Source organism: Orcinus orca, chromosome 5 (genome assembly GCF_937001465.1).
Source record: "Orcinus orca chromosome 5, mOrcOrc1.1, whole genome shotgun sequence".
In the NCBI taxonomy this organism is placed as follows: Eukaryota; Metazoa; Chordata; class Mammalia; order Artiodactyla; family Delphinidae; genus Orcinus; species Orcinus orca.
Window position 1 is genome coordinate 17,927,875 of NC_064563.1, and position 25,637 is coordinate 17,953,511.

At 37.4% G+C, this 25,637-nt stretch overlaps 1 protein-coding gene across 24 annotated transcripts in view; it reads right to left on the reverse strand.

Moving 5' to 3' along the window:
- MBNL1 (muscleblind like splicing regulator 1) overlaps window positions 1-25,637 on the reverse strand; it is a 202,120-nt gene that overhangs the window by 89,801 nt on the left and 86,682 nt on the right. For 5 of the 24 annotated variants that reach the window (XM_033414368.2, XM_049710204.1, XM_049710205.1 and 2 more), the window contains exon 2: window positions 22,300-22,418. The exons of 16 other annotated variants lie outside the window; for them this stretch is intronic. In XM_033414368.2, coding sequence (XP_033270259.1) covers window positions 22,300-22,305 — 6 coding nt within the window. In that variant the 5' untranslated portion in view covers window positions 22,306-22,418. Of the gene's footprint in view, window positions 1-18,511; window positions 19,413-22,299; window positions 22,419-25,637 lie in introns of all 24 variants that reach the window. 3 more of the 24 variants (XM_049710202.1, XM_033414374.2, XM_049710203.1) reach the window with 2 other exon arrangements.

Genomic DNA, 25,637 nt, shown 5'->3' on the forward strand with positions numbered 1-25,637 from the left:
ATTAACACACATGCACGCACACACATACACACCTCTATCTTCACTTTTAACTTCTCAAGTGTTCTCTGCTCTGTGGACCCTGGGGATCCCCATATTTCTAATTTCACTATGAATTGTCTTTGTTCCTCTGCCATCACCCATATCTTGACATGCTGACCATTGGCCAACCTTTTTTTTTTTTTTTGCGGTACGCGGGCCTCTCACTGTTGTGGCCTCTCCCGTTGCGGAGCACAGGCTCTGGACACGCAGGCTCAGCGGCCATGGCTCACGGGCCCAGCCGCTCCGCGGCATGTGGGATCTTCCCGGACCGGGGCACGAACCCGTGTCTCCTGCATCGGCAGGCGGAGTCTCAACCACTGCACCACCAGGGAAGCCCCCCAACCTTATTTTTAACTCTGCATCTCATTGCTTTCTTCATTTTATGTGATCTTGTTGCAGCTCAGATTACCCTGATCAGTAATGTCACTCATTCATATGTCTATAACCAGGACCCACGGGAGTAGTAACATACAGAGGCAAGAAGAAGGTGGGAAAATGAAAGGCACCATTTGAGATTCAATTTCTCTGACACTGTTCTCTACGTACCCTTCTCCTGTTCCACACGCCCACCCCCGCCAAGAAAACACCACACATACCCTGAGAAACCCTCATGATCACATTACTGAAACAAAAGTAGTCTTAAAGCATTCCTCCCACAGTCACTCTGGGTGACTTCCCTGCTCCTCCAAGGCTCCCTCTCAGAGATGGGAACTTAGTACCAAAGACAGTATGTAAAAACTACCACTGTTTATGTTTATAGAACAATTAGTATTTTCCATAGTCCTCACAACGCTCACCTGACATCAAGGCAGATGCCACTACCTTATTTTAAAGGTAAGGAAACCAGCTTTGAGATGTGAAATGCCTGGCCAAGGATCACAGAATTAATGGGTAGCAGTGGTTTTGATGACAATCAGGGCTTCTGAAAACTGACCAGCCTCCTTCCTTGTATCACTTTTCAGGATATAAGATAATATCGCTAATCACATCTACCATTCCTGAGGGCCTCTGTGAGCAAAGAGTTGTACTGGGCTCTCTACGAGCACATTCTCCCAGCAGCTTGCACAGATAGACAAGGCATACTCTGTAATTCAGGACTGCATGATCCCTACTTAGAAAATGTGGAAAATGAAGCCCAAAAGCCACATCAATAGTAGATGGTGAATCTGGGGATAGAACCAGGCCTTCTCATTCCTTGTCTGTCTCCCTACCATAGCACTGACTACTCTGGGATTGCAAGCATGGTAATGTTACAGGGAAAATGTAGGACTCTGCGTTAAAATATATTGGGGGAAATGTAAGAGCATACACATGTGCGCACACATACACACACATACGATACACACATACGTACATATACACATCTCCTGTGGGATGGAGAACAAAAATAATTGTATTCTTATAATTTTTAAAAACTAAGAAGAAAATCATTTCTGCAACCAAGTTAATGTTCGGAAGGTTAGAGTAACATTACTGTATTCCACATAATCAATTTCGATTTTCCAGGTAGCATACACTTCCAGACACACGCCCTGTTGGATGTCTCCAGTTCTACCAGAGGAGGTTATCATGAACAGCTGAACTTCTGACCCCTAAGAATCACAGAGAAAAGATGAGAGGTATCTGTATCTTTTAAGGATGTCCTTCGTCAGGCAAACCTGGATTACTAGTAGCTTCCTTAGCTGGCATAGCTTCTACGGATATTCTAGGATTCCACTGTTTCTTTTAAGGAGCAGATACTGGCAAAGTTATCTTATAAAGGGTAAGAGGCTTACCTCACAACAGCTGAATGCTGTTGATGACACATAAAAACTGAGAAGGACATTAAGTCTAATCAACCTCAGAAAAGAACAGAGTAATAAATTCTTTGGACAGTCTTTATATATAGCAAGTGTGCTGGGATATCTGATTATTTTAGTTCGAGACTATAAAAACTGCATCTGAGCATAATAAAACGTAAGTCAGGGAGACTGTTATCTTTCTTAGCACCCATTTTAATGAATCAGAAAATGGTTTCACAAAACCACGAAAACGGATGCTTGCCTCATGATTATCACCAACCCACGCTGTTCTGCTGTACCAGATTACAAGGTGTATCATTCAACTGAAAGCAAAGAGTCTTTCCACTTCACACAATTCTGGAATTCTTGCTGCTTCTCATGAGACACAAGTGTCATGAAATTGAAGCCAGAAGCAGTTTTGTATATATTTAAAAAAAAAAAAAAAGGCAGACTCTTCTTGTACTTTGGTAGCTGTGTGGCCATAATGGTCACTCTTATTATTGCTGTTTATCAGTTCACATGGGTACAGGTACTATGTTAAAGGAACAAGCTCCGTGGTGACTCCCCCCTATCTGGGGATGACTCAAGCCAACACATGGCAAAAATACATGATATCGCTGCTTCTCCACTCTGTGCTTTTGATTAAATCTATCAGAATACTGAAATCGCCTGGAAGCCAACTAAATTCTTAGAAATAAAGTCATGTTAGTGAATAATTTCCATATTAAATTGGTTTTGAAATATACATTCTTTAACAGAACAGTAGGTGAATACTCACATTCAGTATATTAGTCTAAATTTTGGACTATATCTAATAACATAGTTATTAGCCTGGCAGTGTCCCATCCTCTGCTCATTAATTAATGACTGCATTTTTCTAACTGAATGCTCATTTGACAAGGAAAGAAAATTAAACCTGGAAGAAAAGTCTAATTCTATAGTCTTATAAACTTGTTTTTAAACTTCAAATTATCTTAAATAAGTTTGCACTTAAATATTTTATGCTAAAACTAAAATGTGAATTTAGTCTCAATTTCTAGGATTATCAAATGCATAGTAATAAGCCAAAGTTTAAAATATTTTGCTTCCTTTTATTCAGTGTCAAATGATATTCACTCTCTAATTGTTATCTTAGTAAAAAATTTAAATATTTATGTCCTAATCACATAATCCTTGTGGTTTAAATTTATAAAGCAAAATTAAACTGGACATAGGCTCTGCTCCAGGCATTTGCATATACAAACTCATTTAATCCTCACATGAACACTATAAGATAAGGAATGTTATTGCCAAGTTCCCTGATGTAGTGTGAGGTCAAGCTAGTACTTGAACCAAGGAAAGTCTCTATGATGCTATTTTGCCTCTCAGACACTTGCACAGGGATGGAGTGTCATTCTTTTATTTTTTTTAATACTTTCATTTTGTTATTTGCTCATTCCTTCACTGAGTAAACATGTACTGAGCACCCAAACAAGTGCCAGGCTCTGGAGGAATAATAATAAATAATATAGAATTTATGCTTTTCAGTTATGTTCCAAGTCTGGTGAGACTGGAGAGCAGACTTTTGATGAAATAATTAAAATCTACTCAGAAAAATGCTAAAATGACAGGTAAAAAATTTCTATAGAAGCAAAGACTTGGAGAGAACCATTTAAACAGTCTGATTCTCAATGTCTGCGTCTGAAAAATGGGTATGAACAACAAGTATTTCTTTCTGAAAAGAAATAATTCTAAAACCATGAGTAAATTATGTGTCAACTTGATACTAACTTACACAGTATACACACGCCCTGCTTCACTCTATAAACGAAAGACTTTGAGGCATTTACTTTCCATATGGTAAAAAGAGGTGAAATTACAGTGAAGCAGTTGAGAATATAAAACTCCAAATTAAGAGATTTGCTTTATAAAGAATGAAGGGACCGTGAGTAGCAAATTAAGCTATGGAAATCTCTTTTAGTCTTTTCATTAATCTGTACGGTCCTCAGACTCAAGTATATACTTTAATAGAAAAACACTGACTTCTCTGTAATGCAACCATAAAAAAAACTGACAATTTTAATCCATTTTTCTTTTTAAATTTTTATTATTTATTTATTTATTTAGGACTGTGTTGGGTCTTTGTTGCTGCGCGTGGGCTTTCTCTAGTTGTGGCGAGCGGGGGCTACTCTGCTGTGGTGTGCGGGCTTCTCACTGCGGTGGCTTCTCTTTGTTACGGAGCACGGGTCCTAGAGCACATGGGTTTCAGTAGTTGTGGCTCTCAGGCTCAGTAGTTGTGGCGCACAGGCTCAGTTGCTCTGGCGGCATGTGGGATCTTCCCGGACCAGGGCTCAAACCCATGTCCCCTGCATTGGCAGGCAGGTTTTTAACCACTGCGCCACCAGGGAAGTCCCCCATTTTTCAATAAAGCCTCATATAGGACAAACTGGCAAGAGACACCATGAATAAAAGGAATCTGCATTCCCCATCAGCTGCCTGACTCTCAAGCACACTCTTATCAACAATTCTGTCTACTGTCGCATCTCTCTCCTTGAATGAATCTATATCTAGGTAGCAACCAAATCAGCTCCTCCATTCAACCTGAGGGACTAAAGCTTTAATTTTAAAAGGTTCCTAGTATTCACCTAAGGCAGGAAAAATTTACGTTTGTGCTGATTTCTCACCTTCTCCAATACTTCACTCATCAGTGAGTGCTGTCCGGGCACTCTCAACACTGAGAGGACGACGATGGGTGGGCTGCAGAGATTTCATGAACCCCTGAATGTGCCTGCCTGATTTTAGGGTTAAGTGCTGATGTGCACTGTATCATAACTTTTATCAGATTCTCAAAATGGACCACCAGCCAAAAAAATTGAGCATCTATTGAGATAGACTCTTCTTCAGAAATGAATACACATGAGATGTAACAAGTACTCAATAAAGAGCTGTGGAATTAGTGTTTGACACTTGAATTCACCCAAGGGTGTCTACCTCTTACCCATCTATCCATTCCATCATGCCCAACCCAAAAAATAGGAACATAAAAGACAAAGCAAAACACAGAGCAGCTTGGTCAACTTCTATGCACTGTTGTCTCTAAGTACCCCAAAAGGCTAGCTTTCCCAGCCTCTGCTGCAATTAAGTTGTGCCATATACCTAACTCTAGCCCAGGAGTCACACGGAGGAAAATGGAGCAAACTTAGATCCCTGAGTCACTGGATGAAGGGCCGCACCACTGACTTTACAAGAGCAAGAAATAACTCTTTGTTGAGATAAGCCACTGAAATTGGGGTGGTCTGTTGTTGTTGTTTGTTGCTGTTGTTGATAATCACAGCCTATCTTCACATCCTCAAATTTAAGATAAAAAGTCTATCAGACACAGTTTAAATCTCTCTATGCATTAATTTTTTTTTTTTTTTCTCGGTACACGGGCCTCTCACTGTTGTGGCCTCTCCCGTTGCGGAGCACAGGCTCTGGACGCGCAGCTCAGCGGCCATGGCTCACGGGCCCAGCTGCTCCGCGGCATGTGGGATCTTCCCGGACCGGGGCACGAACCCGTGTCCCCTGCATCGGCAGGCGGACTCTCAACCACTGCGCCACCAGGGAAGCCCTAGCAACTTTTTACTTTGCACATTTTGATCTTTTCAAAATTATTTTCTTTTTCAGTCAAATGTTTCCACTTTCTATAATGAATATGGTTAAAATTTTTATCTAGCTTTGAAGGTATCTATTTCTGGGCTCTAAGTTATGTCTTATTATGTTGTAACTTTCTAACCAGGAGGGGGAAAAGAGTATCATATTAATAACCTGTCCCATTCATTTGAAACTGAGGATTTGTTTTAGAAACAGCTTTTGAGGTTTACATAGGTAGCTAAATTAGCCCTGTATTATGATGCACAGTCCAGGCTGCAAAACCATTCCCCTGATAGCACTGGCTTTGGGGATTACTGAAATACATCAGGGACCACATGAAAAGGGAGCTTATTAAGAAATTTATATGCGGTTATTAAACAATATACACTTTTCTGCCCTCACAAAATTTACAGTCAAGGTTGGACTATAAGGCACAAAGAGTTAAACTAAAGGATTTAAAACACATTACATAATCGTGAGTGTCAACAAGGCAGTGAAACATCCAGACAACAAACAAGATGCAACTGAAGGTACAGAGGGGATGCTAGGAGAGTAGTCTCCCTGGCTGAGCACCTCCTCTTTGAATCTGACTCTCTGAACTCGGAAGTGCTTGGTACATCTTCCTTTCTAAGGTCAACCTCCCTACCCACTTTTTTGACCCTTTCTCAGCTTCTCTGATATATAGCACTCCCCATTATCTTTATTTTAATGAGTATTCATCTTTTCCTCTCCAATGACTCCTGTATCTTCCTTTAGTGGGAAAAACATGCTTCCATTGGACCCTCCACTCTTCTACAACAATCTTCTCTTCTCTGAACTCTCCAGCTGACACTCACTTCTCTTCATTTTATTACCGAATTTCTTTATAGAGTTGTCTAAACTTGTTGAGTTCTCATACATATCTTCCAGTGACTCATCTTCGTGGAATCTGGTTTGCAATGAGGATTCCACCTCCTCCCTCCCAGCTCTACTCAAACTGCCTTCTCAAAGGTTACTGGTGCCCATTTAACTGCCAGAATCCGTGTCCTTTTCTCATTTCTTGTCCTCTCTCTAGCATCTGGCACCACTAACTACTTCCTTCTTTTCTCTTTTGCCTTTCTTGATAATGCACCATTCTCCCTCCTTTTCCCACAGTTTATTAATCTGCTTGTTCTCTGTCACTTAATTTTTCTCTCTTCTGACTGCTGATTATAGAGAGATGCACTAAGACTGTCTTTATATCCCTTCTTCCTACAGTACATTCCCTCTCTGAATTCAGCACAGCACTCTCTTGTAACACAGCACTATCAGTTCTATATGAATGATTTTCAGATGCTTTTTCTGTAAATTCAACCATCCCCAACCAAATCGGTTATCTGCTCCCTGCTTATTCTCCCTAAAAAAAAGAGAACACATCAATTCTAACACCTATATTTCTTAACTTGGCTAATGGCAATGCCTCATCCCTAAACATCCAAACAATAAAGGTCAAGGTCATTTTCAGCTAACTTTCCTAGATACACATGGAGAAATAAGTGATAAACAGTAGCATAATGCAAAACATTTACTGTGTCTCCTTTTAAGTACAATATTTTTTCAAAGCATCACATCCATTTTCCTGAAATATCTTTGAGTGGGCTCTGTGATTTTTATTGTTCAAGATGGACCACTATGAAAAATATGAACTAATAAATAATTTCCCATTATTAGGATGACTAAGAGATTAGTCAGAAATGATATTCAGCTTTTCTAGTTCAGTGATTTCCTCTAGGCTTTGTAGAAATAGTAAAAACGTTCTCCACTAAGGCTCAGATAAAATCAAAAGCTAGTGTTTTGATAAGCTGTTCATTCAGAAGTCCAAGTTTCTATTCTTTCTCTTTTTTTTTTCATTTTTCAACATGCCACGAATATAATGTTACATTCAACTATTCATTTACAAAATAATAAGAAATAAGTTTCCAGCTGTTTTATTCACTGACTAAAGCCACTGTTGTTTGCATTTTTCTTAAATGTTGTTTATGTACTTTTTCAAATGATGAAACAAGACGCTGTAGGTAACACAAGTCAAATACTAGCTCTATAAATTGGTACTAAGATAAATAAATGCAACAGCTATAAATAATTACATAGTAACCCCTGAAGAACTGTTATTCCAGCATTTCTAAACGTCTACAGTGTGTGTTTACGTTAAGTACTCTCCGTAGCACAAAGGATACATTCCTGGGGAAGGAGCCCCAGGACAGGCATGGTAGCCAGTACTTATGCTGATGTGAGCTCGCTTCTCTATCAGCCAAAGCTCTTCCTTTCTCTTCAAATTCCCAGCTCAGTTTATTTCTGCAACCACTCTTTCTGTTCCCATGCTGTAGGAAGGCTCATTATGCTGTCCATAATGTCCCAAGGCTTGTGAAAAGCCTTAACTTTATACTGATATTGAATGTTTCCCCTACCTTTTTCTCCAACGGTTAAAAACCTGCCATGATAGTATCAAGCTCACTGCTTTTTTTTTTTTTTTTAATCCTTTATACTTTTGGGTGTTACTGCTGCTGACTAAATGTTTAAAAATACATAGTGCATGGTGTTCCTTTAACACAATTACTGTCAAAGCTAAATAAAAATAGGGATAGAAAAAACCCTAAATTCTTCTAAACCACTGTAATTTTCTTAATCCATTTCTATTTATCTTATTTAGGAAGTAATTACATGGATGAATGTCTATTTTTAGAACAGTAGGAACTGCCCTTTTGCTTATTTGTGTCTTCTCCTCTACTGATTCCCAAAAGCCGTATAAATGCAGATAGGGTAATTCAACCTGCATAAACAATATCTTACAACCTAAAAGTTCTCATAGTACTGTAATGACTGGCTGTTATCACAAGAGAAAATGAGGAATTTCACCCAATTTCTTTCAATGAATTCTTTATAGTACTTTAAAATAAGTATTGTTTTCTAAAAATAATAAACAGGAAGAAGGTGTTACCACTAAGTTTATCCATTCATTCAACCACTAACTCTTTTTTCACTAACACACTGATTTATTCAATAAATACACGTTGGCTTATCCAGCTCTTTGAGGATATAATATATTTTGATGATATAGCAAATTTTATATTCTCTAGTGTTTGTTAAAAATTCATTTTCTCCTTGAGGGCAGATGCTTGTTTTCTATACCTTAACTCTCATCATTATATTCACCTTCTCTTTTGTAAAATTATTTGGGGCAACAGAAACAAGTCTCAAAACTGCAGAAGAGGGCTTCCCTGGTGGCGCGGTGGCTGAGAGTCCGCCTGCCGATACAGGGGACACGGGTTTGTGCCCCGGTCCGGGAAGATCCCACATGCCGCGGAGCGGCTGGGCCCGTGAGCCATGGCCGCTGAGCCTGTGCGTCCAGAGCCTGTGCTCCGCGACGGGAGAGGCCACAACAGAGAGAGGCCCGCGTACAGCCCAAAAAAAAAAAAAAAAAACTGTAGAAGAAATTTTAAATATGACCTTGACTTTTTCAATGTATGACTTAGCTTTAAGGAAAAGAAGAGTTTGGACTCTTTTTCCTCCCACCTCACAATTCTTCAAAATAGATTAAAATTTGTACTACCAATTGTATTATAAAAACAATAATTATGTTTTCAGTTTTAGTGTTCACGAGAGCAATATACAAGTGCATCATTAGTGGTCAGATTTCAGGAAAATATTTACTCCTCACAGTATACTTTTGAACTTGCATTTATATTACTTTTCAGATAAATGAATTATTTCCCAAACAAGATGAAGTCGAGTTTACAAAAGGTGCTGGGCTATGCATCATCCCTATCAGATTTCATGTGGTCCAGGGAGGAAACATGGTGGGTATGCTTCCAAGGACACATGATACACACAAGGTGAAATGGTGATTAAATGGGGACCTGTCACAAGAAACTAAAAAGCCAGGGCTTCGTCCCAGTCTTACATGATTTGTAGTCTTCTTTGTTGTAAAGCTCCTGACTTCCATTAAAAATGCCAAAACCAAAACAAACATGGCTGCCAAAGGGGAAGGCGGAGGGGATAAATGGGGAGTATAGGATTAACAGACGCACACTACCATATGTAAAACAGATAATCAACAAGGATTTAATGTATAGCACAGGGAACTATACGCAATATCTTATAGTAACCGATAATGGAGAAGAATTTTTAAAAGAACATAGATATATACACATATAACTGAATCACTTTGCTATAATCTGAAACTAACACGATATTGTAAATCAACTATACTTTAATAAAAGGGAAGAAAGAAAAAAAACACCAAAAACTTACAAACATGAAGTAGAAACTGACCTGATTTCCATAAGGACTGGTATATTTGAGTTACAGGTAGAAAATGGTCTATTGGAAGACTTAAACATGAAATCTAATTTTAAAATAGCTCTGGAATGGAAATTCATAACAAAAATAACTAAAGGATAATTTTAACTCAATTTGAGGTTCTGTTATTAAAAATACGGTGTCAACTGAATTAGCATTTTTTAAATAATTAACTTTATTTTTCAATATGTTACTTTGCAACCCTTGTAAAGATATTTTAAAATAATTTTGGTCGCAAATGAACCTAAAATTAAACTTTCCTCCGAGTTGAGACGTCCTTTTAAAGAGGTCTATTTCCACGTAGCAACCTTAATATATAGCACATTTTAGGTATCCTTTGTTGTATGAAAGTTCATTACATGTTTGCAAATTTGTCAACACGGTCCCCAAACCATAAATACATAAAAGAAAGTACAAGCTCAATCCCTCAACCCTAGACTTTGGAAATACAATATAGATTACTTATTTTTTAAAATTAAAGTGATTGTGTTTAGAGATTCGGTGTAGGGCCTCGGACAGTGTCACCACAACCTTTGTGATAGGTGGGTCATGAGAAGTTTCGAACACAGGGTCAGGAATCACGAAAACGGCTTCTGAAGTCTTTGTTATTTTAATGTTTTTAATTGGAGGTGCTCTGTACTTTCCTCTTGGGCAACCTTCACTTTCTGCTGTAGATGATAATGGTGGCTTTAATTAGCCTAGGCAAACTTGGAAAACAAAACCGCAGGCCTGTATTTTCCTTCCTTCAGAACAGTAATGCAAAGTCTAATAGAAAAACTGAAATGGGAACTGTCCCAGGAAAATGTGGTTATGCTGCAGTACAGCATCCTTCCGAGGGTCATCAGGTTTAGTCCATAAAATACTATCTTGCATTAATCCCTGTAAAATAAACTCTTCTCAGGAGAATGATGGGACAATATGGAGAAAATCAAGAAGAAAGGAAGGGAAACAATGAAAGTTAAAAAAAATCATAAACCTAACCTATTTATGTGAAAGGTATGAATTTTTTTAAATAAGGAAACTGGTTTAAATGGATATTGGTAAAAATTTCTCACTATAAGACACTGAAACGCAGAACTGATGCGGACACATCTGAGGATTGTTCTCTAAGTCTTCCGAAAGGGCACTATCGCCAAGCCCCACCTCCCAATGACATAACTTCAGATTATTTTGAAGTGTAGCCCCCTCCCATCAATCATCCGTAAGTTTTCTAAGTTTTGGACCCCACACTACCACATGAATTTGTCCTCTGGCAGCTGACCTCTTGGCTAGAAAACACTCTCGCGGACTCTCAGTTTTACCTTTTTCTCACATTGTCAGTTCCCATCAGCCCTACATCATAAAACAGGAGGCTAGATAACCACTTCTGTTAGAAACTAGTCACAAAACAGTACAGCAAAATAATAACAACAGCTTATTGAATATCTAGTGTGTGCCAGGCACTGCTCTAAATGGTTTAAATTTATTAATTTATTTAATCCTCAAAACAATCCTACAGTCCCATTATTATCTCCATTATAAAGATGGGGTATCTGATGCTCAGAGAGGTCCAATAACTTATCCAAGGAAACTTACTTATCCAAGTAAGTGGTGGAGCTGGGGTTTGAGCCCAAGTTATCTGTTATCTGGCTCCAGAGCCAATGCTCCTAACCTCCAAGCTATACCAGCATAATTGCAATTCTACTTAGAAATGGTGTGAGAGTATCTGCAAATTACGTCTAATAAATTATACATATACATATATATACATACATAGTGGTTTAAATATACAGCTGTCCATCTTAATAAAAACAGTGTTTTTAAAATATTTGTTTGGTTTGTACCATACAGCAAATTTCTTTTTAATTACAAAAGTCTTTAAAAAAACTCATACATCAAAGGCCAACTGCCAGATAGGAAATCAAGAGTGACAATTGGTGACGATTACCAAGCACCGTTCACTTTATTTACATTTTCTCTCTTAGCGTTGACACTTCTACATCCAACGGCAAAACTCTCCTCAGGAAGAGATACCACTAATTTTATTTGTACCACTCACTGCCTCTTATGTTATGAAACAGGTAAAACAGAACAGATTAAATTGCCAAGAACACATCCGGGGCAAAGGTTGGGAGGAGAAAACTGATACTCAGGTATCTAAGTTATTTCATGTGTAAAGGATTTTATGATGAGCTTAACTTTTGTTATTTACTACATACGGTTTCAATAATATCTCAAACTTACTACCTAATTAAAACTCACATGATGAATTGACAAAATAAACTAAAAGCAGGCATCAGGAAATGAAAAACAGAAAAAAAAAAAAGGCACTGCCAGGGTGTTTCCTCATATAAACAGTATGCTACACCCAGATATAATTCAGTGATGCATGGCCATAAAAGCAAAGCAAATGACTGAAGAGAATTACAGAGATAACATCTTGCAATTTGTGTTCTGGTGTAAATCTTTTATGGTACAGACTAAAGTGTGTGTGTGTGTGTGTGTGTGTGTGTGTGTGTGTGTGTTGCTATCTCTATGTATACATCTCTGTATATGTCTCTATGTATTCAGAGAGAAACTGGGAAGAGAGGGTGAGTTTACAGACACATTTGAAAATAAAAGCAGGGAAGGACCCTACTTTCCACAAAATAACGTACTTGTGTTAGTGATGATTTTTCCATTTTCGGACTCAATTTCTTGTTTACCTTCACATCAGTGCGTGTTTTCCAAAGCAAAATTTTTTAAATGTGAAATGACTTCGCTCTTGATTTAAAAGTTTGTTCTTGAGATACCCTGGAAAGTTCCACACTATCTTAATATTATAGAAGTACTACTGCAGCATATGGTCTTTTTCAAATTAAAGAGACACAAATGTTCATGGAAACATTTGATCTGATTTTAACTCTCAGTTGAAGTTTTCTAAACAGCCATCCTTCAGGTGCCAGCACACAACATCCTGGGTGTGAATGCAAGAAGCAAATGTGTCTAGCCTACATATATCATGCCGAATAATGGGCATACCTGTTTGGTTTACCTAAAAACACCTTTATGGCAACTTAAGTATCAACATAAATTGTTAGGCTTAACGCTAAGCAGAGTTAATTTTCTTTTTAATATGTTTTATGTTTTTAATGCCAACTTTGATTGAAAAATGCTTTCATCTTATTATTTTGGAGAACACACATCAAAAGAGGAGTTAAATTTATAATAAAACCCCAAAGTTTTGCCAACCATCCCCCACAAATATTTCAGCTTTCATAATTACACTCTGACTTCTCACATCATCTGCATAGGCTCTTCATTTTACTCATACATTACGAATTACAATTTTACAATATTACGTATTTAAAACCATATTTTGATAACTTCTTTATGTAAGGGTATATACATTAATGATGTATTTACATCAGATATATTTTTCTTCAAGTCTCTGGCACCAAAATTAAGTTTTTAATGCCAGAAATATCATTTTTAACTGTATGAAAAATGAATGTAAATAGATTCCAGTAGCTTTTAATTCTTGAAATATGTCCTTGCTTGAAAAGTTTTATAAACAGTTTAGAATATTTTATTCCCACATTCATTAACCAGGCTACATTAACAATTTCAATTCTGCTAGGTCACCAAACCTGTCATTACAAAGCTTATATACATTCAGCTCCCTGGCCCACCTCTAGCATCTGCTTTAACCCTTCTCTGTCCCTGAGGGAGCCCCAGGACAGCCTAGGCTTTCTGCACTGTAGACTTGCTTTCCAATCCCTTTGGCGACCATGATATCCTTAAATGAGTTCTTCTGTCCCATTTCCAAAACTTCTAGTCTTTTATTTAATTGTCAAACATGCATTGAGTGTCCATTTCTGAGACCCTGTGCAAGGCAACGCAAGTAAATACAATAAACATCCCCAACCTCAAGGAGTTGAGAATCTAGTAAAGGAGGCTAGACAGGTTAAGCAGCAAGAATCCAAGAAGTCCCTGTTCTGACTAGTGTTCAAGGCTAACCTCTGATACTCAGCTCAGTCCAAGTTAACTCTCTCTCTCCAGAACTTAACCCCACCTGCTGGCTTGGGTTCTGTTTCAAAAGGGAAAGAATACAAGAATGATAATAGTACCTACCATCTGCTTAACCAGGACCATTCCCACCATCTGGTGACCATGACGCCTGTCACTGACACTGCCCAATTGAGAGAAGTTCACCCACCTTCCTGATGGCAAAACCACCCCAAATTTGGGTCAATTCTGATCTTTGATAACTTTTCCCCACCTTTCTCTACTGGCCTGCTACTGAGGAAAAATAGCTTTGACAGGGAAATCATATCAATTCTTGGAGAATGGAAGATCATTTAATCACCAAGATCCTGTCCATCTCTGATTTTCATAAGCCATGCATCTCATTCTGTGAACATACTATATTTTAAAAGAAATATGTACACCTCAATCAATTATTAATAAAAGTCATTTATTGGAGGAGCTCTTTAATCATTTACTGTCCATAATAACCCAATATAATGGAATAATGATATAATTATTAGCTTTACATATAGGTAAAGAACTGTAAAGGGGTTATGTAACTTGCCTAATATCAAACAGTTTGCAAGAAATGGAGCTAGAATTCCAATTTTTGGAAGCCTTTCTTTTAGAGTTCCCCCTGAACCACTAAACTATGCTACTTTTCCCAGCAGCGTATGTGACATCTTGATTTATTCATCATAAAAGGTACGGTTAGGGATGAGAGAGTGTCGGAGTGCAGAGAAAGCATGAGTTTTTGCTTTGTGGTTACTGTTGTTATTGCTGTTGCTTTGTGAAAAGTGTATATGCGTGTATATGTTCCTGTTTTGTTTAGTTTTCCAGTCAGACAGACTTAGGTCTGAATTCTAGTTGTATGAACTTGAGAAAGTTACATAATAGCATCAACAATTTATTGGCTATTTTCTATATGCTAGCCACTCGGCTAAGTGCTTGGCATACTCTGTCTTGTTAAATTAAATTAAATTAAATCTTCATAAAAAGACAAGGAAATCTTACTCATATTTCAGAGCGAGTGTGACTATGACTGAAAGAGGATAGTATGTAACGTTTTCAAGGTCAACTAGCCAGTGATGAACATAGACCAGACTGAGTTGGGAGGTTTAGAAGAGAGCGCTTTGATGGCACTGGGTCATGAAAAGAGGCAGCACTGAATTTAGAAACTAACACTCACTGCCAGAATTGACAAGTAATAGGACCTCTGAGTGTGGACACTGGAGCCATACAACCCGTGTTTGAATCCTTGGATTCAGTTGTGACATCTTGGGCAGGTTATTCAACTTCTCTCAGCCTCAGTTTCCTAACTTGTAAAGGTAAAATAATAACACTACATACCTCCAGGTATTTTTGTGAAGAATAAATGAGATAATTATTGTAATGGCACTGGAGGTAGTAGGTAATCAATAAATTACAATTAACGAAAGAGATATAGCTTAATCTTGAATGATTCTGATGCGATAAACTTTAATTTCCACACAACAAAATGAATAATGAACAGTGTAAAACTCCCCTAAAGGATCAAAAATGTTAGTATTGGGGATCATTCCCTAGATCTGTCCCTTCTTTTAGTTGCTCAAACCAAGTGCATCTTTTCTATATGGGTACGTCTAATGAGGCTGTGAACTTTGATTTATTTGTTACAACCAAGGAAATATATCATAAAAGGCTCACATTTGACATTTCTCAATGTCGTTTATAAATGTTCTGCTCATAGCCCACCAGTCTGAACAACTCTCATACTCTCCAAGAAGGGACAAGGAATAGATGGGAAACAGGAACCAGTGGGAATTGAGAGGTATGAGTCGTACGAGCTGAGTGATGGTAGAAATACTTAGGGATTGTTACGACTGGGATTAAACAGACCTTATTTTGCGAACTAGCCCAAGACTTCTAAGACTTGCAGTGAATAAGTACTTCATATTTTTTTCTAAAGTTAAGTTTTACAAACTCCCGTTCCAAAACTACTCCAATCCTTAAGTATTTTTCAAATTGAGCTTTCTAAAAAGAGAATTCAGAGTTTATATTCTTAGTTTTGTACACATTTTTCTCCTAGGTCCATCTTGGTTAGTGAGCATCTTGGGCAACAAGCAAAGGGACTGGATTACAATTATACCTCCCCAAGAACCACATTAAAGGAGCCTAAGCATGGTCTTATTAAGTGATGATAGCTATATGGTAAAGTCAAGGAGAATTTGGATTTTGAAGTAATAATTCCAAGTCAGACAACCAGAATGCATTTAATTAATGAATATATCAAATAATTTCACACAAATATAATTATTGTATTACAGAGAACGTGCATTCTTTCCACTTTTATGATACCACAAATAAACAGGTATCTTTAAAAATACAAGTTGAGGAATTTTTCAATTTTGGAAACAATGAAAGCCAATTAAAATTTTTGCTTAGAAGCGGAAAATATACTGCCTATACTTGAACAATCTTTTCAACTCTAAGAATTTAAATTTTCAGAAAATTGCCAAATTTACATGATCATAAACTGAAATAAATGGCATGCCAGAAGTTCTATACTTTCATCAAACAAAAATATTTTAATGATCCTTCCAATGTACTTTTCAAAATCCTAATATACTGAAAGCCACACTAAACAAGACAAGAAATAAAAAAGAAATTCTAAAGGCCTCAATCATGCTACATTGTGGAAGTGAGCCCAATGTTTATCAGCCGTGCTCAGAAACTCTTAATACTGAAGAAAATCTCTTCAATTCCTAGAATCCATTCATTGCTCTGCTGACATTGGCAAATTGGCCCCTCAAATGTACTGCAAGTTTAAGAAACAAAATCACATAGAGGCAAATGCACTGGGTTAGAATTCAGTGACTTGGGTTCTGGTCTTGGCTCTGGGCTTAAGAAACTGTGAATTAGTGGTCCTCTGTTTCCTTATCGCCAAAAAAGTCACTCTATTATTTATTCTATTTATTTACTTATTACTATTATTTATTCTATTCAGCTAGCTGCTAAGATCTTCATGGTACCACTATTTTATGATATGTACATTTTCTATATGCCTTAAAAAAGTCATCACTAAACTATCAATATTACTATATTGTGTCCTGCTTATATGAAGTTACTTTCTCCATAGAACATTAAATACAATGCATATCACTAATTAATTGTGCTCCACTAAAAATATTTTTAAAGTAATTTTAAAATTGTAAGGTAATTTTATAAATGGCCATAATAAGTTCAATCTATCATTCTGTCTTAACACTTACTTAAATCATTTTAAAATTATATATATACAAAATTTTATATATATGTAACTATATATATATGTATATATATTCATTTCTTGTCCCAGAAGAATATAAGAATTCTAGATAAAAAACAGGGAAAAAGCACTCTACAAGCCAACTTGAGAATAATGCAAACTCCTACCTTGAGACTGTGCCATACACTTTTTAAAACAGTAAACGCATTATAAATGTTAAGAATCAAAGTATTAAAATTTCCCTTTTCTATTTTTACATATGAAATCAATTACTCAATTTGATGTACTAGAAAGACAGCAAAACATTCCATCTACTTATGCTTCGAGGTCTAGAAGGAATAAAACTTGGATATTTGCAAGTGTAAATAAAATACTTTGTTGAACATCTTTTAGTTTTAAAAATAAGCATGCTAAAGTAAGCACTATCAAAGATAAATCTTCGTTTTCGTTTTGTGCAGCTATTAGTCAACATTCTTCTTTTTCATTTTTAAAACCTGTTATATTTTTGGTTATTGAGATGAAAGTGTTTCAACGTGACAGTAAGCTAATAATAGCCTTAATTCCAACCATAGGGAATCAATTAAGAGATTAAGTCCTTATTGAAAAGAAAACAAAGGGAGAAAAAAGAAGACATGAATTGATAGTAAGGCCGCCAAAGATCTCATATTCGAAGAGGTGTGTTAATAACACTTCCGAGAATAATGTCTATGAATGGAGGCTGAGTAAAGAATAAAAGTTATAAATAAATAACAGTTGCCACAAAAGCTATTCATGCTGAAGAGATGATCTGGGTCGTTCACTCCGAGATGCTGCTATGCTCCCTCCCAGCCCTCACACACACACACCAACACCCCACGTGTATCTTTCATCCTGGTTTTTACATGCAAATGGAATAAAATTTTTCCCCCAAGAAATAGGGGCAGGGAAATAATCCCCTTTAAAAAAAAACAACAACAAAACCTGAACTTAAATCCTAAAAGAAAAGAGACTGCTATATTTAGAATGCCAAGCAGTATTTTTGACAACGGACAATAACGTATTCTAGCACTACCATGATCTGAGCTGCCTTTCCCATTCCTTCTGAATTAACTATGGACATAGGAATTTGAGTTTGAAGAATTTGAGGATATAATCATTTCATGTTTGTTTCTGGTTTTAAACATGAATGGAGAGGTAAATAAAATACAGGCATTTGGAAAGATAAATAATTTCTAATTTATTTTTAACTGTTTCAATTCTCAGCAAGATTCTTCTGACAAGATACACAAAGCCAAAAGGTGCTTCATGAATTCCACTTCAAAGAATGGAAAAAATATTTTTAAAAATCTATTCAATGCCAAGTTTAATCTAAATAAAATCAAAGAGAAATGCTATTATCACACCAAATTCCTAAAAGCAGTGTTTTGTTTTGGCTCTATCATCAGATACAGAGTTGCCAAGGATACTCTAGCTATGGAGTCTACGTTAAATTAATGGCTGTAGGTTTTTTAGCTTCTAAAACAGCTTCCTAGAGAAATCAGTACCTTACCTTCACATATCTTCTGGAGAGGTTTCTTGGTGCTTTGAAAACTCCTGAGGTCTATGTCAAACGGCCATTCTGTTGCTCCCAGGGTCTTAGGGGCTTGGAGAGATCCCAACACCTGCTGCTACCACTGAGCGTCGAGGCTAGGAAAGCTTCAGGGTTTTGACAGCAGGATCACTGAGCCACAGCCAAGCTTGGGAAGCCTTAACAACTGAAAGCAAGTGTAGAGGGCAACGTGGTACCCAGCACGCACAGGGCGCTCAATCGTAGCAGCAGGGGGAGGAATGTTCCCGCCCTCACGAGGGTTTAGAGGCAGCCACCAGGGAACCCAAGGGTCTGTCAAAGGACAGAGCCAAGGAAGTGGAGACATGACCACACAGCACGAGACCCTAAGAGGACAAGGGAACGGGAACAACTAGCAGAGAGCTCAAGTAGCACTTGAAAAGAATCATCAAAATTCCCCGACAGGACACAAGAAGCAATGGCAAAATGCAACAAAATACATGGAGGTAGGCCATTCTAGCATCCCACAGACAGCCAAAAACACAGTTGAGGGGGGATATGGAGCTCTAGTTCTAGAAAGAAAAGTAAGGAAGACATATTATAGTATGCCTACTAGATGTGAGGTTAAAAATCTAATAAGTGGCATCAAATTCCTAAGTCCCATCACTATAATATTTACATTAAGATAAGGGAATTTGCAAATATAAAAAGTCACAGAGTGAGGATCCACAAGGCAACGGAGGTTAAAAGGCAAAGTTGTCCATTATGGGAGGAGAAAATGAAAAGACAGAGAGAAGGTTAAACGCAGTTGATTTTTAAATGGAGAAATCATTAAAATGGCTTTTTAAATACAACATATGTTTTATCAAATACATCACTTTCTATTACGATCAGATGAGGGAGACTGAAGGAATTCATGAGGTAAGAGAAGAATATGAAGAAGAAAAGGAAATGGACAAAGTGTTCAGAGATGAGTAGAGGGACAGATGGAAAAAAGAAAAGAGAAAAAAAAAGGAGGAAGAAAGAAAAATGAGATTAACTTATTAGGTTTTAACGCATTGTCAGATAACTACTCACTAAGATTCTCCTAAATCTGGGCTTCACGAGGTTCTATTTTCCATGGAGATGCTTATAGCTTGTTAACCACTATTCGCAGCTCTTCAACTTCTCACAAACCCTCAGGAACTTATCTTGAGGAGCCAGCTGAATATTAAGTAGCAAACAGCTACAAGAGACAGACCCTAAGACAATTCTGCTTTAATGAGCTGGGTAAAATCAAGCCAGGGACCAAATATAAACTCTGACAGAACTTTAATCATCCCTAATATGAATCAAAATTAAAATGACCAGGCTCATTTAGGAACTGTCACTTTTTCAAGACTAGAAGCAAATTAACCACGCATAGTATTTTATATTGTTTTAGAGTTAAATGAAAAGAAACTTTACTGCCTAATGGCCATTCTGTGTGTGTAATTCTTGATTTCAGGTATTTACTTAACATATAGTAAGTTCAGGTTAACTAGAACAGTAATAATAATCTATTTTACTTGGTGTCAAATAACTCAAATAACAAGTGTTGGGAAAGGTTGACTTCCATCCCTCACCTCATATACATGTGGTTATGTTATGTTGTATATATTATGCTAATAACCTATACAATAAAAGCAGCTCTTGCTTGGGCAAACTTACTTATGTCCAGAAAGTCGCTATGGGCCAGATTTTTTTTTTTTTTTTTTGCGGTACGCAGGCCTCTCACTGTTGTGGCCTCTCCCGCTGCGGAGCACAGGCTCCGGACACGCAGGCTCAGCGGCCATGGCTCACGGGCCCAGCCGCTCCGCGGCATGTGGGATCTTCCCGGACCGCGGCACGAACCCGTGTCCCCTGCATCGGCAGGCAGACTCTCAACCACTGCGCCACCAGGGAAGGCCTGGGTCAGATATTTTTATAAAATGAAATAATCCTTAAACTACAAAATAGTAAGTACTGCCCAGGCAGCTAGTAGTTTAAATTTGAGAGAATTGAGATTTTATAAGAGGATGAGGAATCTGAATTTCCCTTTAAAAATACTTCTACTTTATAAACGGTGCCTAAGTGTAGATGTTGGTTTGAACTAAAACTTAATTTTTTAAAACACAATCATGTCAATAGGATAGGTTTGCATAACGAAAGATGGAGTCCCTATGGTAGAAACTAAATGGAAGCTGAGCTTTCTTTTTAGTGTAATAAGTCTGACTTTAAATAATACATTAAAAAATCAATTACAGTTTGTTTTCTGACCTCTGTTCTCAAGCCCACTCATGAAAATCAGTTTCAACAATGTAAACAACAAAAACTAAAACATACAAACAAAAAAATGTGGAAGAGAAGATAAGAGACTGAATTAATGTTGCCACTTGAAATGGTAGAGTCCATTCAATTATAAATCTCTTCAGACAGAATGGTATGTCAGGATTGTCAGTGAAAATAGAAAAATCGGTACTAGCTTTTTAAAAATAAACATTACATTGCTACTAAAGTATCTTCCTAAAGTAATGAGATAATCTAAATCAGTGTTTCTCTGTTGTTAAGCATCACAAAGGGAGAAATTTTTGACAAAGGTGCTTACAACTGTATCCCTGCACCTAGTTAACCTTAACCTGGCAACATAGTAGGGGCTCAGTACATATTTACTGGCTGAACAGTGGTGCCACATGTGGAAAGGCACTTCTCAAAAGCATGGGGGTGGGAGGGGCGGGTTATAGTCAAATAGAGTTCTTAAAAATTAAAGTTAAACAGGGGTCTTCCTACACGGCTTGTCAGAACCTTTATTATGCTCCTGAAAATTTCTAAACTTGATTGTCAACATTTTTCATGGAATACCTATTAACCATAGATTAATTATTCTAGAAAAACTTGGTCTATACCTCTATGGAAAACTTGATATTTCTGCATCTTCTAATCTTTTAATGAAAGACACAGGTGAATTATAAATTGGCACATATTCATCTCTGTTATAAATTATAAGGTGGAAGAGATATCTATGTATTTCAAATCTCATAGTAGGCTTATCACAAATGGCTGCTGCTTTGGGATAAGGAAATTTTAGAGGAGAATGTTTTGGAGTGAGAAAAATTGAGAGAGCTCATTCAAATTATTCGTTTCACCAATGAAGAAACTTGCTCAAGGAAACTATTATACATTGTGTTGGCAGATAAATACATTAGCAATGAAGTTTCTTTATTGCTAATGTCAAAGATTCATCCTGTGCAACTATCTGACTAATATAAACCATACCTCACTAATTTGCTTACATAATTATCTTGAAAAGAATATTCCTGGCAAGAATTTGTGTATTAAATAATCTCTTAATTTAAAATTCTATACTCTATTGTGCTGAAAAAAAAAGAGGGGCTCATTTACAATCGAAAGGGAAAATAACTGCTTTCATATACTAGAAAGTTTTTTTTTTTTTTTAATCACTGGGGGTCAAATGAAAAACAAGCATGAAGATTAAATACTGCCTGAGAAATTACATGGGAAACTATACTCCATATACTGAGATAGCTAGCAAACTTCAGGATTAGTATCTTCAAGTAGTAAAGCTGGAAATAAATATGTTTATTTATGGAACATACACAGGATCACAGATCAGGTCACCAGTGTTAAAACTACGATTCCTTTCTAAAACAATGTTCCGATATTCAGATTATCAGATGCCATTTTCCCATGGACGCCACCTCAATCCTTGACAGAGCGAACCTGCCCAAAAGGTATCTTAGTAAACTGGCTCCCCAGTTGCCTTATTCACTCACCAGCATCCATTAGCCAACTCCATGCTTTATCTTCAATAGATAAGATACGGCTTCTTCTTGCCATGGTGCCATGAAAAGGATCCAGAAGGTTCCCTTAAACCACATTTCCTGAGTGACTGCTGCAGCACCAAGAGTAAAGGATATGCCAGGTCAGCCACTTTTCCTTCCCAGCAATATTAGCAGCAGCAGCAGCAGCAGAAGCTGGAGCAGACCGTTGAGACCCAACTCCTTGCAGGATGCTAGCCAAAGCACTCTTGTATACTCTACACCTAGACAGAGTTTGCCCGTATATTTGCACCTTCCCCACAGTGTGTCAAAACAGGTGTTTTCCTGTGATCATGCTTTAAGTCTGCTCCCCAAACAAGGTGATAAATATACTGTTACTATGAAATTCTAAGTTTCTAATTCTATGGAAAACACATTCTTAAAGATTTACTTTATCATAAGGCAGCCTTGATGAATCCTTTTTAAATTTTCATTCACCTTTCCCACTCCTAAGAAGCAGGTAGACTGCCCTAAAATTTCCTGTTAATGAAAACACGGATGTTACCATATGAAACAAATGCCATCATGCAATTTTGGTCATTTCTTGCATAATATTCTATCTGCCTTCCTGGCACAGAATCACGTTTCACAAATGCTAATGTTTTCATAATCTTTACAACACTCCCAACAGATGGCGAAATATCAGGTCTCATGAACTTTATTTTACAGAAGCAACGTCTTTTCTGCCTCTATCTTTCACTCCCTTTTTGATGTTATTGATGAGTTGCTTTTCTTCCCAGTGGTGTTCAACTTAATGAGTGGCTAGAATATGGCTGGACAAAGAGAAGGTAACATCGCTAACAAAGCATTTACTTTACTTAGTCGATTCATCCAAAGCTCAAATCCTACAGGTTAAAAAAAGCATCTACAGATTTTTTTAAAAAATCGAAACAGTCCAACAAAGGATAAGTGAAAACCAGATTATTATTTTCCTAACAATTAGAAAATAATTATAAACTCCAAGGCATGTGTTCTCTGCACAGTAGAAAATAACAATTCTCATTAGCAAAACTGAAACCCTACATACACAGATTCTGAGTATACCATGTTGCTCGTGTATTAATACTTCATGTGTTCACTTCAACATCAAAATAAAAATCAGAACAGTAGTTAACACATATCACATACTCAAGTAACGCCAGGCACTCAGTACTTTACATGTGTTATCCCGTTTAATCTTCACAGCAACTGCAGATCAGGTATTATTACGGCCCCACTTTGCAAATGAGAAAACTGAGGCTCAGTCAAGTTATGTCACAAGTTTAAGGTCACAGGGCTCGAAAGTGATTTGAACCCAGGTTGTACAGTTCCAGACCTGGAGCTCTTAAACATCTTGTTAAAACTGCAGCATCAGTTCTGGTTTTCATTTATTTCTGTACTGCAAGTTTACCTAAACAGCTAATATGTATACAGTACTTATTGTGTGCCCTAAAATTCCGTAAGTCCTTTGCATGTATTAATTTCTTCAAGATTCAAAACAAGCCAGTGAGGTAAATACACTCCTATTTAGTGGGGTAAGAATGTTAAGGAAGTCGCCAAAGCTCATTGGACTACTAAGCAGCAAATGTAAACTTTGGATCCAGGGAATGCAGCTCCTGAAATTGTGGTTTTGTGGTTTTGTGCCTACGCCTACCCTCTACTGCCTCCTGAAAGCTGACTGCATGTTAGATGAAAGGGGATAAGAAATGTCAGGTCTGGCCAGAACCCTGGTGGAAGGAGGATGTGCTATCCCGTCTCTTTTCAAAAACATATGTATAAAGTACATGAGCTTATACAAGACACAATTCTATCATTTTCCTTCATGATGCTTACTAACTTAAGGAATTAGCAAATATTTTATGTGATTCTCAGATTTTAAAAAGTCAAGGACAAATGCGGCTTTCACATTTTATTCCAATATATCATATCTTCAGAGGCACTAACAGGACAGTAACATTATCATCATCACAGTGTCAGTCATTCTGTTTTGGGGAATTACCATTGCTGACGGTCATATTTATATTTTATTCCCATCATTGGCAAATAAATGTAATTATGTGCAGGGCCAAGACAATAATTGTGAGCTTAGAGGAAGCTTCAGAAATCCAAGGTTCATCCCTTGAGATGATGGCTGCAATCAACCTTGGGCCAAGACACCTGCTTGAATATTCAGCAGCTGAAACGACCTTCTTTGAATTAGCTCTTAAGGACACAAAGCCATCTGGGGAATGTCAGACAACTCAAATCAAGCACCTAGGGTCCCAGGTGTAAGTCTGAAAAACCAATGAAGAATACTGAGACCAAGCTATTTCTTTAATTTGGCAGCAAAGCCTAACTCTCAGGATGAATTCTGGCTAGCTTTAGCTTTTTCGGCTTTAACCTGACATAAATTACCGTAAGAATCCATGAAAAGTTCAGAGAGAAAATACAGTTATGGTAAAGGTGTCTACCCTCAGTCAGAATTTAGCCACCAGCTGTAAGAAATGCAGCCATTTGGCGACATTTAGCAGAGAGAAATTTACATACCCATGTGGCACAGCTTGAGGTGATGCATTGGAGTCTATTTACTCTCAATTATTTTTACAATCAGAAGTTTCCACAGAAGGAAGATGACAATTCTTTACCCCATTTCTAGACGACTACCTTCTCTGTAGAATTCCTTGGGAAGTGGTATTACATACTGTACCCACATAAGCTTGATTTACTCTTTGGCTGACACCAAGATTTAAATTTATCTCAGTGCCCAATGTTAACACTGAATTAACATAACAGCTATTCAAAAATTTTTCAAAATCACATTCTGGAATTTTTTGGGTGAGAAAAAAAATAATAATTCCATAGGCTTTTACATAAGGCAGAGCATAACAAATGATTTTATGACCTTGGCACTACTAAGTGATAGACTAGGAAGATCATGACTCGTTTATGAAGTTGTCCAAATTTTATATGAGCATATATATGTATATATTCATTGCTTGACTTGTCTATTGAAGTTACAGTTCTTACTTCTTGCTGTTAATGACGCTGTAATTAAAAACACAGAAATATGATTCTGATTTTTTTTTTTTTTTTTCTTTCAGTACGCGGGCCTCTCACTGTTGTGGCCTCTCCCGTTGCGGAGCACAGGCTCCGGACGCACAGGCTCAGCGGCCATGGCTCACAGGCCTAGCCGCTCTGCGGCATGTGGGATCTTCCCGGACCGGGGCACGAACCCATGTCCCCTGCATCGGCAGGCAGACTCTCAACCACTGCGCCACCAGGGAAGCCCTGATTCTGATCATTTTAACACACTACTTTTAGAAAGATATCAGTCA